The 12361-nt window shown below is 43.7% G+C and overlaps 1 protein-coding gene across 3 annotated transcripts in view; it reads left to right on the forward strand.

Annotated features, from left to right (window-relative positions):
- Positions 1-5047: 5047 nt before the first annotated feature.
- Positions 5048-12361, forward strand: part of NFATC3 (nuclear factor of activated T cells 3) — a 196789-nt gene continuing 189475 nt past the window's right edge. For all 3 annotated transcript variants that reach the window (XM_038771966.1, XM_038771969.1, XM_038771970.1), the window contains exon 1: positions 5048-5326. In XM_038771966.1, the coding sequence (XP_038627894.1) occupies positions 5230-5326 (97 nt within the window). In that variant the 5' untranslated portion in view covers positions 5048-5229. The remainder of the gene's footprint in view (positions 5327-12361) is intronic.

Consider the following 12361-nt stretch of genomic DNA (forward strand, 5'->3'; position numbering starts at 1 on the left):
GATGGAGTCTATGAGCCCCATGTGGGACAGGGACTGTGTCCAACCCCATTTGCTTGTATCCACCCCAGCGCTTAGTACAGTGTCCGGCACATAGTTAGCACTTAACAGGTACCATAATTACTATTCATTATTATTATTAATTGACCGTTCACAAAGATTCAAGTAGATATACATACGCATGTTCAGTTAAACACCTAAACCAGAGCTATATTTATGTGGGGGCGGGGAGGAAGCCTGGGTTGGGAAAGAGTTGTATTGTTGCATGTGTTATTGTTGTATTGTACTCTCCCAAGTGCTTAGTACAGTGCTCTGCACATAGTAAGCACTCAATAAATACCATTGAATGAATGAATGAAGGGTTAGCAGTGGGCAGGAGGAGTCAGGTTCTACTCACTCCTACTCACTCCTGAGAGTGCCATCTGAAGGAGGAGACATGTCAACTTTTCCAGATCTAGGGGCAAGGGGCTCGGCAGTGAGTGAGGAAGGAGGGCAGGGGACATTAGGGTAATTATATTTTTGACTGGCAAGAACAGAAGTTTGATATGAGCAGGGGAGAGGTGAGAGATGTGGTCTGAGAGGTAAGATAGGTAAGTTGGCAGAGCCTTAAAGTCTAGAATATAGAATTTGGGGACGATAACTGTTAGAGGCACAAGCACAAAGGACTGACACCAACAGAGTTGGAGAAGGTGTGTGTTTAGGGAGTCAGTCAATCAGTCAATCATATCTATTGAGCGCTTACTGTGTGCAGAGCACTGTATTAAGCGGTTGGGAGAGTACAATATAACAATGTAACAGACACATTTCCTGTCCACAACGACCTTACAGACTCGAGAGAGATGATGTACTCAATGGTAGACATGCTTGCTCTGAAATGGAATAATGTAGGGCTTGGAAAAAATGCCTCTGGTGGTTGTGAGTATTAGAATCATCATCATAATGTATTTATTTATATCAGTGTCTGTCTCCCCCTTTAAATTGTAAGCTCCTTGTGGGCGGGGAATGTGCCTACCAACTCTACTGTACTGTACTCTCCAGAGTGCTTAGTACAGTGCTCTGCCCACAGGGAGTACTCAATAAATTCCACTGATTAATCCTCATCATCGATAATAACAAAAATGAAACAAGTATGAACCCCAAAGTATGATTTAATACGATCACTCTAAGATATATTGGGACAGAACCCTGATAATCATCCAATAAATTATGGTCAAAATATTAGATATTTAGTTGTTTTGTAAATTTAATAGAACAGTGGAGCATATTGATCTTGCCATTCCTAAAAGCAGAAGAACCACAATAATATGCAGATAAATTGAGTAAGTACATGGATTTGACAGAGAAGGTGAAATTAATACACGGACCTACAAACATCTTTGAATATACAATTATCACTTTGGCAACTGAGTGGTTCTGTACACACCATTAAACAGCTTAGGGAATTGGGGATCTACTGGCATCACTTTCAAAATGGAGACTCTTGGTTACTCATTACATAGCCAAGAGATTTAGCGCTCGGCTGTAGATGAATATAATGGGCTTGGCTCATATCCAGGGTGTTATAATGTATAACACCAGATACTAGATGACATAATCATCATACTTTAGATTTCTATTTGTCTCTAGTCTGCAAGCTCCTTGTGGGCAGGGAAAGTGTCTCCCAACTGTTATATCTTACTCCACCTAGTGTTTCTGTAGTACAGTGTTCTGCACACAGTAAGCGCTCCATAAATGCCACTGATCGATTGATCGTACACTACCATTCTTCCTAAAAACTGAAGGCAATTCCCTAGGCTGAAGAGAGGCATTACTTCATTTTAGCCTCACACCATCTCTATGAGTCAGGACGGGTAGGGAGTATTCCCCCCATTTTACAGAGAAAAAGGAAGCCCAAATAGGTTAAACGATTCTTCCCAAGATCTCAGAGGACCTGGGATTTAACCCCAGCTCTGCCACTTGTCTGCTGTGGGACCTAGGGCAAATCCCTTCACTTTTTTGTGCCTCAGTTTCCTCATCTGTAAAATGGGAATTAAATACCCTAGACTTCTAGACTGTAAGCCCGTTGTAGGCAGGGATTGTCTCTATTGCTGAATTGCACTTCCCAAGTGCTTAGCACAGTGCTTTGCACACGGTAAGCGCTCAATAAATACGATCGAATGAATGAAATACCCGCTCTCCGGCGCCCTTCAACTGTGAGCTCCATGTGGCATAGCGTCTGTGTCCATCCTGATTACCCTGTAACTACCCTAGGGCTTAATACAGTACTTGGCACACGGCAAGCACTTAATAGATATCCTAATTATTAGTGTCAATATTGCTATCACCGCCCTGCTGTTGGTCCACTGGAAAGAGCAGTGTTTAGGGAATCAGGACCCCTGGGTCCTCGTCTCGGTTTTGCACGGTGGGGCTATGTCATTGGCGCTGAAGGTTTCTGCCCGAAGAACCACTCACGGCACATTCCGCGAGGTGGACAGGCCCGGCAGGAATCCTGAAAAATAGCTTTCTAACGTGAGCGGAGAAGGCCATAGTGGCTCCCGAGGCAATCGCCTTCTGGGTCAAGCTGCCACGGCATAGGATCAGCACACCCTATGGTGACTCTGGCTGTAAATGGGTCCTGAACATAAATAATCTTGGCGTGCAGTGTGCAGCACACCTGAGAGGGTTGCCTCTCTCATCATCTAAAGCCAGGTCTACTCAGGCAGTCAATCGTATTTATCGAGTGCTTATTGTGTGCAGGACAGTCAGGTAGTCAGCCAATTGTATTTAGTAAGCGCTTATTGTGCACAGAGCACTGTACTAAGCAATTGGGAGAGTATAATAGAACAATAAACAGACATATTCGCTGCCCACAATGAGCTCGTCTATCTTAGGTCTCCCCTATTTCACTCGGGACCAGTGGTGTTGATTATGTTTGGGTTGTGGTAGCAACAGCGGCAGCAGCAGCAGTGCTGAGTCTCAGTGAACTGACTTGCCCTGGGCTGTGTTCCTTTTGGGGCCGTTGGCCTCTGCGGGGAACTTGATGGGCAGTGCAGTCTAGTAGATAGAGCATGGGGCTAGGAGCCAGAAGGACCTGGGTTCTAATCCCGCTTCCCCTACTTATTTGCTGTGTGACCTTGGGTGAGTCACGCCACTTCTCTGGGCCTCAGCTAATTCATCTGTAAAATGGGGATTAAGACTGTGAGCCCCATGTGGGGTGTGGACTGTGTCCGACTTGATTAGCTTGTATCCATCCCAGGGCTTAGTACAGCGCCTGGCACCTGGTAAGCGGTTAACAAATACCATAAAAAAAGTGGTGGAAGACTCCAAAGAGGATGAGGGTGGCAAAAAAAGAGGAATATAAACACAAATGGGGGTGGGGAGGAACAAATATTCTATTTCTCTTTGAGGTCACCAAATACCTCCTTTTTGCTGAATCCAGTGGTCTGTACTCTGTGCTAATCCTCCTCAACTTCTCAGCTGCCTTTGGCACTATGGACATCTCCTCTTTCTGGTTTCTCTGCCACAGTGGATAGAAACTTTTTTTTTTTAACCAGTCCACTCCTGCTTCTCCTCCAAGCTCTGGCAGCTCCTCTCTGGCCTTTTCCTCAGGACGTGTTTCCGTCATCCCTCAAGCATTCGGGTACATTCGCCCCACCGCCCATATCATTTATGTACGCGTCTTTATTCTCCATTGCTTCCTCCTGCCTATAATTTACATCAGTGTCCGTCTCCTTTGCTAGACTGTAAGCTCCTCGAGGACAGGGATCGCGTGCACTAGCTCTAAGGTAGCCTCCCCAATGCTTAGCACCCACTAGGTGCTCCACACATATGACTATTGCTCATTTTAAGCAGGGAAGTCTGTCGGAGTCCCATGGAAGTCATAATAATAACGATGGCATTTGTTAAGCGCTTACTATGTGCCAAGCACTGTTCTAAGCGCTGGGGGGATACAAGGTAATAATAATAATAATAATAATGACATTTATTAAGCGCTTACTATGTGCAAAGCACTGTTCTAAGCGCTGAGAAGGTTGCAAGGTGATCAGGTTGTCCCACGGGGGGCTCACAGTCTTAATCCCCATTTTACAGATGAGGGAACTGAGGCCCGGAGAAGTGAAGTGACTTGCCCAAAGTCACACAGCTGACAGTCAGCGGAGCCGGGACTTGAACCCATGACCTCTGACTCCAAAGCCCGTGCTCTTTCCACTGAGGGAACTGAGGCCCAGAGAAGTGAAGTGACTTGCCCAAAGTCACCCAGCTGACAAGTGGGGGCGTCGGGATTAGAACCCATGACTTCTGACTCCCAAGCCCGGGCTCTTCCCACTGGGCCACGCTGCTTCTCTTCGTCTCAGTGTTCAACACCGGACACTCCCACTGGACCCAGGCGATCCCCACTGCGGGCTTCGCCTCCAGCTTCTCTAGCAGTGATCCTCCTTGACCCCGGGAGAAGCGAAGGCATATTTATTATTCTCTTTATTTTTTTTTTATTTTACTTGTACATATCTATTCTATTTATTTTACTTTGTTAGTATGTTTGGTTTTGTTCTCTGTCTCCCCCTTTTAGACTGCGAGCCCACTGTTGGGTAGGGACCGTCTCTATAGGTTGCCAACTAGGACTTCCCAAGCGTTTAGTACAGTGCTCTGCACACAGTAAGCGCTCAATAAATACGATTGATGATGATGATGAACTACAACTCCCGGCTGGCCCCCGACTTCCTCCTCCCTTGATTCGGTCCCTTCCCTCCCGCCCACGTCCCAGCCTGAGGTCCCAGGGCCCCGCGAATCAGGCGGGCACAATGACAGGTGGGGAGGAGCGAAAGGAGGCGGGACCTGGGCCTCGCAATCGCGGGGCGGACAGCCAGTGGGAGAGGGGCCCGGGGCCTCCGGCCTGCGGGGCGGGGCCCGCACGCGTGCTGGCTAAGCGGGGTGGAGTGGCGGGGCCCGGTGCGGAAGCGTGTGAGCTTTGGGCGCGCGCATAGCGGACGCGCGCTCGGAGGCGGTGCGGGTAGCGGTTGGCTGCGGCCGAAGGGGGGCCCGCAGCGCTCGCGCAGCCCGGTAGCGGGGCCCGGGACGCCAACACCTTTCAGAAAGTTTCCCGCTGATCTCGCCATCCCCTCTCCCGTGCTCCCCCCCCCGACTCCGGGCATGAAGCGGCGCTGAGGGGGGCAAGCCCAGTGTTGTCGCCGGTGCCTGAGCAAGAGCCATCGCCGCCGCGTGGGGGGATCCGGCCGCTTCGAGCCCCCTGCCAAACCGATGACTACTGCAAACTGTGGCGCCAACGACGAGTTCGACTTCAAACTCATCTTCGGGGAGGACGGGCAACAACAGCCCCCGCCCCTGGGGCCTGCAGGTGGGTGTCCCGGCCTCCCGGCCCGACCTTTGCTTCCGGAGAGACTCGATGGCCCCTGACTGAGCGCTCCCGGCTCTCTTGCCTCGCTTGCTGTCTCGGGCGCCTTGACCGGCCCGAGGGGTGAAGCGAGGGGGTATTGGGACTCCGGCATGCTTTCCCTGTCATGAAGGGTAGTCTCTGCTTCACCCTGCTGACATAGGGAGAGGGAAGGGCGCCCGAGAAATGCCTGCCTCCCCCACCCCTCCTTTGCCCCGTACTCCTCTTTCCCCCCCTCCCCCACTCTCTTCTCGCCTTACTCTTGCATCTAGCCAGGGGCACAGTTTTATTACCGTACTTTAAAAGTGGAGGCAGGGCACGAAGATCAATCACCTCCCCCCCGCCCTCTGCTCTCATTCCTCTCCCATTCCCCTGCCTTCACTGTCAACCTCGGGTTTTACTTAATCTCTAAATCAGGCAAACGCTTGTCCCGCCTGCCTCTGAAGATTAATTACTTACTTTGTCAAATGCTCTGATACTCGCGGTGGAAAGTTGTTCCATGTTTTCAAAATAAGACCTGTTTTTCCTTTCGGCGAATGGTTTGTTTGCCCAGTTGCACTCTGTTTTTGTCGTAGCTTTAAACTAGCGTAGCTATACAATGTCCCCAAGTTCTCGGAACGTAACTGTAGGAATCCCACTTTTTAGGGGCGACTTAATTTTGGGAGCCTCGAAATAATCTTACCGATCCTGCCAATTTCTTTAATGATCAGAATTTCTTAGGCTTCCTGCAGTTCCGTAGAAGACTATTTTAGGAGGGATTTAGGGACACTGTTTAACTAGAAATACTTAATACAACAAACGTGCTTCTCCCTGCCAGTGTGCATACAGCACTGTAAACTTACGTTGCTGCTTTGTCTGGGGGTGTGAATGGCAGTAATTTTTATTTAAAGCATAACATCGGGGTGAACGTTGAGTGCAAAGCTGTTTCAGAATGCTCTGGTAAAAGGGTATCAGTGGGTAGAGTTAGGAGTTGATAGTATTGTAGTAGTAGTAATCAGACATTGGCTCGATTCAAAGATCAAATGGTGGAGGATATGCTTTCCAAAGGGGCGTGTGGGCTTTGAGAAGTAACACAAGTAGGGAATATATTAAAACAATGCAACTGAAAGTAACTAAATATATTTTAGCCTTCAGATGCTCAGAACTTGTCAACTGAAAAGCCCCCCCCCCCCCCGCCCCCGCAATCTGGAGAACCTATTTAAAAGGACAGCACCAAAAAAGCACACTTGCTAAAAACCCCTTTTCACTACTGAAGTAGTTTCTCATTTGGTTTTCGGAAATTTGTATTTTCGGCTCTGCCCCACGTTGTTACAGAACATCTAACAGTCTCAGCCCAGCTACCAAGACTTTAAAAAAAGGAAACTTCTGCTTAAATGCATGTTTTTGTTATGCTTAATATCGGTGTTAAATTTGTACTTCAAGTTTAAGAGCGTTTTGAAAAGTTTCCGATTAATTTTAGCCCTGCGAGAGAGACTTTAATTCGTTATTCTAGTGAAGTGAAAAGCTTTATAGGCCACATTTGGAGTAAGGCTGCGAACAAGAGTTTATGAAAATTGTTCGTTAATGCTTATTAACAATGTGCCTGGTACTGTGCTAGACGCTGGGGTTATTAAAAGATAAACATTTCGGTTATGGTCCCTATTCCCCCTTGGGGCTCATAAATTAGGGGAAGACAAATATGTCGAAAAGATAGGTAAATTACGGACAGTGGGAAACTGAAATTCTAAAGATTAAGGGCCCTATTCATACCTTGGAGGTAGAAGTTTGAGAAGAAAAAAATAGACTAGACCTTTTTGGGCTCCTTTATTATTTCCCTGGAAAGTTCAGACAGTGTTCAAATAGTGTAAGGGAAAAAGAACAGTGGAAGGAAGTGTATTAACCTTTACTGGTTGATAAGAGGGAATTTGGAAGTTGGGAGGCCTGACCTACTGTTTCGTCAGTCCTGCTGTTATTTAATGATGGTAATACCTTTCTTTGTATTAAAAAAGAGCTTGTAATGCATACATCAGGAGGTAGTTTCTACCTGAAATATATTCAGTTAAGTTTTCATTGCTACAGTTAAATGTCAGTTTGAAATACAGAATCCTAAATTTTTTTCCATACTATGTTAAGGTCACTGAACCTTACACTCCTGTTGTGGAAAAAAGAAAGAGCATGAATATAATCTATATTCTGCAAACAGGAAAGAAGCAAGGTAATACAGTGGCAGGTTTGCTCTCATATGTAAGTAGTCACAGCATTAATTTGGGTAAAATTTTCCATCATTTACATCTGATTAAATGCAGTTTTTGATATGTATCCAGCAATATTGAGGCTGATCATTTGATTTCAAGAATGAAATGTTTTAAGAAATCCAAAAGCTAGTATTTAAACAGTATTTCAAATATATATGGAGAAATGGTTCTATAGGTATTGTAACAGTTCTGTGATAGTGGGAGATGCACCCAAGTTAATTTTTGGGTTTTGAAAAATCAGTATATGCTTTTGGCAAGCATAATTAAGGTAAGGTATGAGATTGGAGTTGGAATATGGGGTCAATAGATTTCCCTTACGTCCGCAATAAAATTGGGCCGTGAGACCCAATATAAGTTGGTTTCTAGAATACGTTTAACGTACTATTTGACTTCATGCATGTCTCTTGCTCAAGGATTGATTCAGTGCTCACGACGTTGTTTGGAGGAATATGAGGATTCTTTTTTGTTTTAGTAGGTCACATCTGTCCCAGTTGTTTGTCAGCCTCATACCACTGATTGTGTAAACAAATCATAAGTTCTTTGGTTGCTGTCTGCTTCTGATCTCATTAACGATTTGAGAAACAAAGTATTCAAATTTCCGTTTGTCCTTAATGGCGAGTGTCAAACATGACGTGCAAAATAATATTTTTTCTCTTTGAAGCATCATAGCTTTACTGGGTTTCAATTTTAGAAATATAATATTTAGTACTCTTGAGATGTACTTTTAGAGTGTTTGAGAGAAAATGGAATGAACTAAATATAGATTTTGAAGATTCAGCATTAAACTAAAATTCTTAAAATGTCAATTGTTTGGTATGCCTGTAGATACCATTATTTATTCAAAGCACAGGTGTGACCAATTTGGAACTTTGACCTTCCAAGGTTGCAAACTATTCCCTGAAGCTCCTTGGGTTTTGACAGAAATTAAAGAAATTTTCTATTATCCCTCAAGAGTATCGTGTGAAGATTTTCAAGAACTACAGTGATGTATCATCTAACATAGTGCTACTAAATTTCATTTTGGTATTGGTAATTTGTGCAATCTGAAAAAAATATATTTGGCTATTTGTAGTGAGTCTAACTTTGTAGTTTTATTTTTTCTTAAAGTGCTAACTCCCTCTCCTACATGCTAACTGAAGGGGTGTTGGTGGTGGGGGAGAGAAGCAGATATATGAGTCTGAGAGATTGACTCAATTTACACTTCAGTAACTTGGAGTATTTCATCACCTTTGATTCCTATTTAGCTTATCCTTGTTCTCTCCTTCCTCCATGAGCTTCTCAATAAAGGTCGTGATAGTTGGTCTGCTTCCCTCCAGGCCAATGCTCCATTTTCGTTTATTGACCTTTTAAAAAACAGTATTTGCTGGCCTAGAATGACTGTTATTAACATATAGGGGTAGATGGTTTCCTGCTAACTGCACAAGCAGAGATTGGAAAGATTAATCAATCCAAAAAATGAGAACTCTTTCTCCTGCCTAACAAGGCTGTGGATGTACAACTGGGTACACCATTTTTGATTTGCCTTGATTAATGTTACCAAACCATATTCTCATCCTTACGCGTACTTTGTTTTCTTTTGGAACTGAATAGGTTGAGAATCCATAATTGAATTCCTAATGTGACATCTCTGAAACACCTTTTCGCTCAGAAACTCAAGGTGGTGCTTGAAGAGTAGCAGAATGATGTGGGTGATAAATTTTTTTTTTAATGGTATTAAGCTCTTACTATGTGTCAAGCACTGTTCTATGCGCTGGGGAAGATACAAGTCAATCAGGTGGGACACAGGCCCTGTCCCATGAGGGGCTCTCAGTCCAGTTAAATTGTACTAGTAAGTCTTGCATGTGTCTAAAAATCCTGAAAAAGTTTTACTTTAGAAGTGCTCACTTGGAGTTAAAACTGTGTCATTATAATGGCTCGACTTAATTCCGTGCTTTGGAAGTCAAAATGAAAAACTACAAAACCCAAAAGGAAAAAAAAATGGCATGTCTTCCAGGCAGAGTCAACAGAGGCAGTTAATCAGGTACTGTGGCTGTGATATAGTAATTGAGGACAGCAACAAATGAGTGAAAAGCCATTTTCATGTCCATGGCTAAAAACATTGTGGGCCTGTGGTAAGAGTTTGTGACTTTTAAACTTTGGAGATATTGATAGAAGATTATAAAGGAGAGCAGTTGATTGAAGATGAGTGGGCTGAAGGAAACTTAGCAAGTGTGTGCTGAAGAAATGTTTATCCAGAATTCTTCTTAGAAATGGACTTCCTGTCACAACTAATATCACTTTAGGCAAAATTTGGGGTCCTGATTTTGTAGGTTGCTGTACAACTGAGGTTTTAGACTTTAGGTATGATTGTTTTAAGAAAGTACATGTAGAATGATTTGCTGCTTTTAGTGTAACAATTTAGAAAGAAAAAATCCAAACCTCAGATGGCCTGTCCTTGAGTTTGAAAAAAAATTTATGTATTTAGTGGTGAAAATCTGGGGAATACTAATTATTATTACAGTATTTTGTTAATAGATGAGACATGTTGACTGTGAACTTTGTGTTTTTCATTTGTCTCTTCTAGATAAGTGGCAGATTAATCTTTGATGTCATAGTATTTCATTTTAAGAGTGAAGGTGGTAAAGGAGTCTGTAGTCCCACTTTTAAAGAAGCAAGAAGCACGAGTATATTGGGCCTCATTTGCTTGTAAGCAGCAGTTTGACTTCTCACAGCAGTTCCGTAAATAAGGGAGGTGTTGTCTAGAGCTGCCCCGGTGGGTCAAGGGAGTAGGCCGAGCAGACTTGGCGGAGAGCCCGGTCTCTAAAACAACATCCAAGTCATCAAATTTGCCCAGGCATGCCATGTGAGGTTCAAATGACAGTGGAATTTAAGATGAGTGAAATGATCAGTCAGGCTTAGGGGACTCACAAGCAGTAGCAAGCCTTTGAAGCCATCATTTTCCTCAGCCTTCACCTGGGTCTGCGTATATTCACAGTGTTTCTACGTAATATTTATATAATTTTATTGCCTCGTTCTCACCTGTCTGCCTCTTCAAACTCAATTTAGATTTTCACAATTTGGCAAGCAGGGAATAGGACCAAGTAAAGCTGCAGGATTTAGGCTGTAAACATATAACTGACAACCGGCCAATGGTGAGACGTACAAGGGGTTGACAAGGGAAGGGAATTGCAGCAAACTTAGGAAAGCTTGCAAAATCCAACAAAACCGAAGGGTCTTCAGGGTCATTTAAAAAAGTGAATTACGTTGTTCAGCATGCTTTGAGCTACATTATTAACTGTGGCAGTTTTAACAATTTAAAGATATTGTAAATATTTTGTTGAATTAGACTGCTTTAACCTTGGTAACCAGATGCCACTTTTGAGACTAAAGACATTTGGGATTTGAAGTCTATTTAATTTAAATTTCCAACCATCCTTGCAGAGCTCTATTCATTGTTATCACTAAAGGGATTATCCATTCCCCATTATTAGGCAGGCTGTCCTGAATTTTGGGCTCATGCCCTACCACCCAAAAAATGGCCAGTGAGTCAGCTGTAAGTCCTGGTTTCAGCCAGGTGGCTAGAGGGCACAAAAGCAGCTGCAGGGGCAGCACAGCAGTGAAATGGAGGCGTGGAAGGCTCAATTGGCTACTTCTGGGCCACTTACTGGAAGTAAAAGCCTGTTTGCTGCTGCGGGCAGAGTAGTACCCTGAAGCCATAGTTTGGGTGGCTGGATCCCTGGTGCTGCAATTTGGCACGGCTGAATGACAGAGGAAACAACAGTGGCCAGATGAGTGAGTGAGTGTGTGTGTGTGTGTGTGTGTGCACGCGCGTGCCCACATGCGCATGGGTATACCTTTTTTATATATCTTTAGTTCATACAATGTTACCATGCCCCCCTGCTACCAGTCTTCCCCACCCCTTCTCTCCTGTTCCCGTTTCCTTGTGTCCCTGGCTATTGCTTCATCCGTTTTTTGGCCTTGTCCCCTGCCCTACCTGGAGCTCCTGAAAATACGATCATTTTAATGATAGTGGATTTACAGGCACTGAGTGCCAAACTGCTTTTATTTTAATGAGGCGATACATGATAAAAGTATGACTGCAGAGAAACATCCCTTTTGGCAACCATTCTAGGATACTATTTTCATTAGCCTAATGTAGTTGGTTAGATTATTATTATAAATTACTCTTTCCCCCAAATATAATTCGAGTAGCTTTTTCTGCCCAAGCACACTTCATTTTAAAGATGACAGCCGTCATTTGCTAAGTTTTCAGGCAGCTAAAAATAGTGCATTTCAAACCTTTGCCTTCAAACATTTCACCAGACAATTTGTGACTTATACTTTAGTAAATATGCCTTTCACAAAACTACATTTGGCAAATGTTTTCAGGGAAGTCCATTTAAACAAAACAACAGTCACAAAACAAGGTCAAGCAATTTCTGGGTCGGATTTAATTTACGAAACAGGGTTTAATTTTTTTCAACTTGTATATCTATTAAATAGTAATGAAAGGCTGAAAATCGGTATTTTTGCTGGTTTATCAAATATTTATCAAGCTAGGAGACACCTACATAATTTATAAAACTGGATTCATTTTGGAATGCATTAATATCCAGATGGAGGGGTATACGTGTAAAGCACAGTGGTGAAGTACAATAGTTGGAAAATTAATTGTTGTGATCTTCTTTTGAGTGGAAGTTTGCTTCTAAAGACCATAGTTTTCGTACACTTCCTGTTTCAGGGGGAAAGTTTGATTATTTTAGTAGCCCTAATCTGTGAAAATCCT

Source organism: Tachyglossus aculeatus, chromosome X1 (assembly GCF_015852505.1).
Source record: "Tachyglossus aculeatus isolate mTacAcu1 chromosome X1, mTacAcu1.pri, whole genome shotgun sequence".
In the NCBI taxonomy this organism is placed as follows: domain Eukaryota; kingdom Metazoa; phylum Chordata; class Mammalia; order Monotremata; family Tachyglossidae; genus Tachyglossus; species Tachyglossus aculeatus.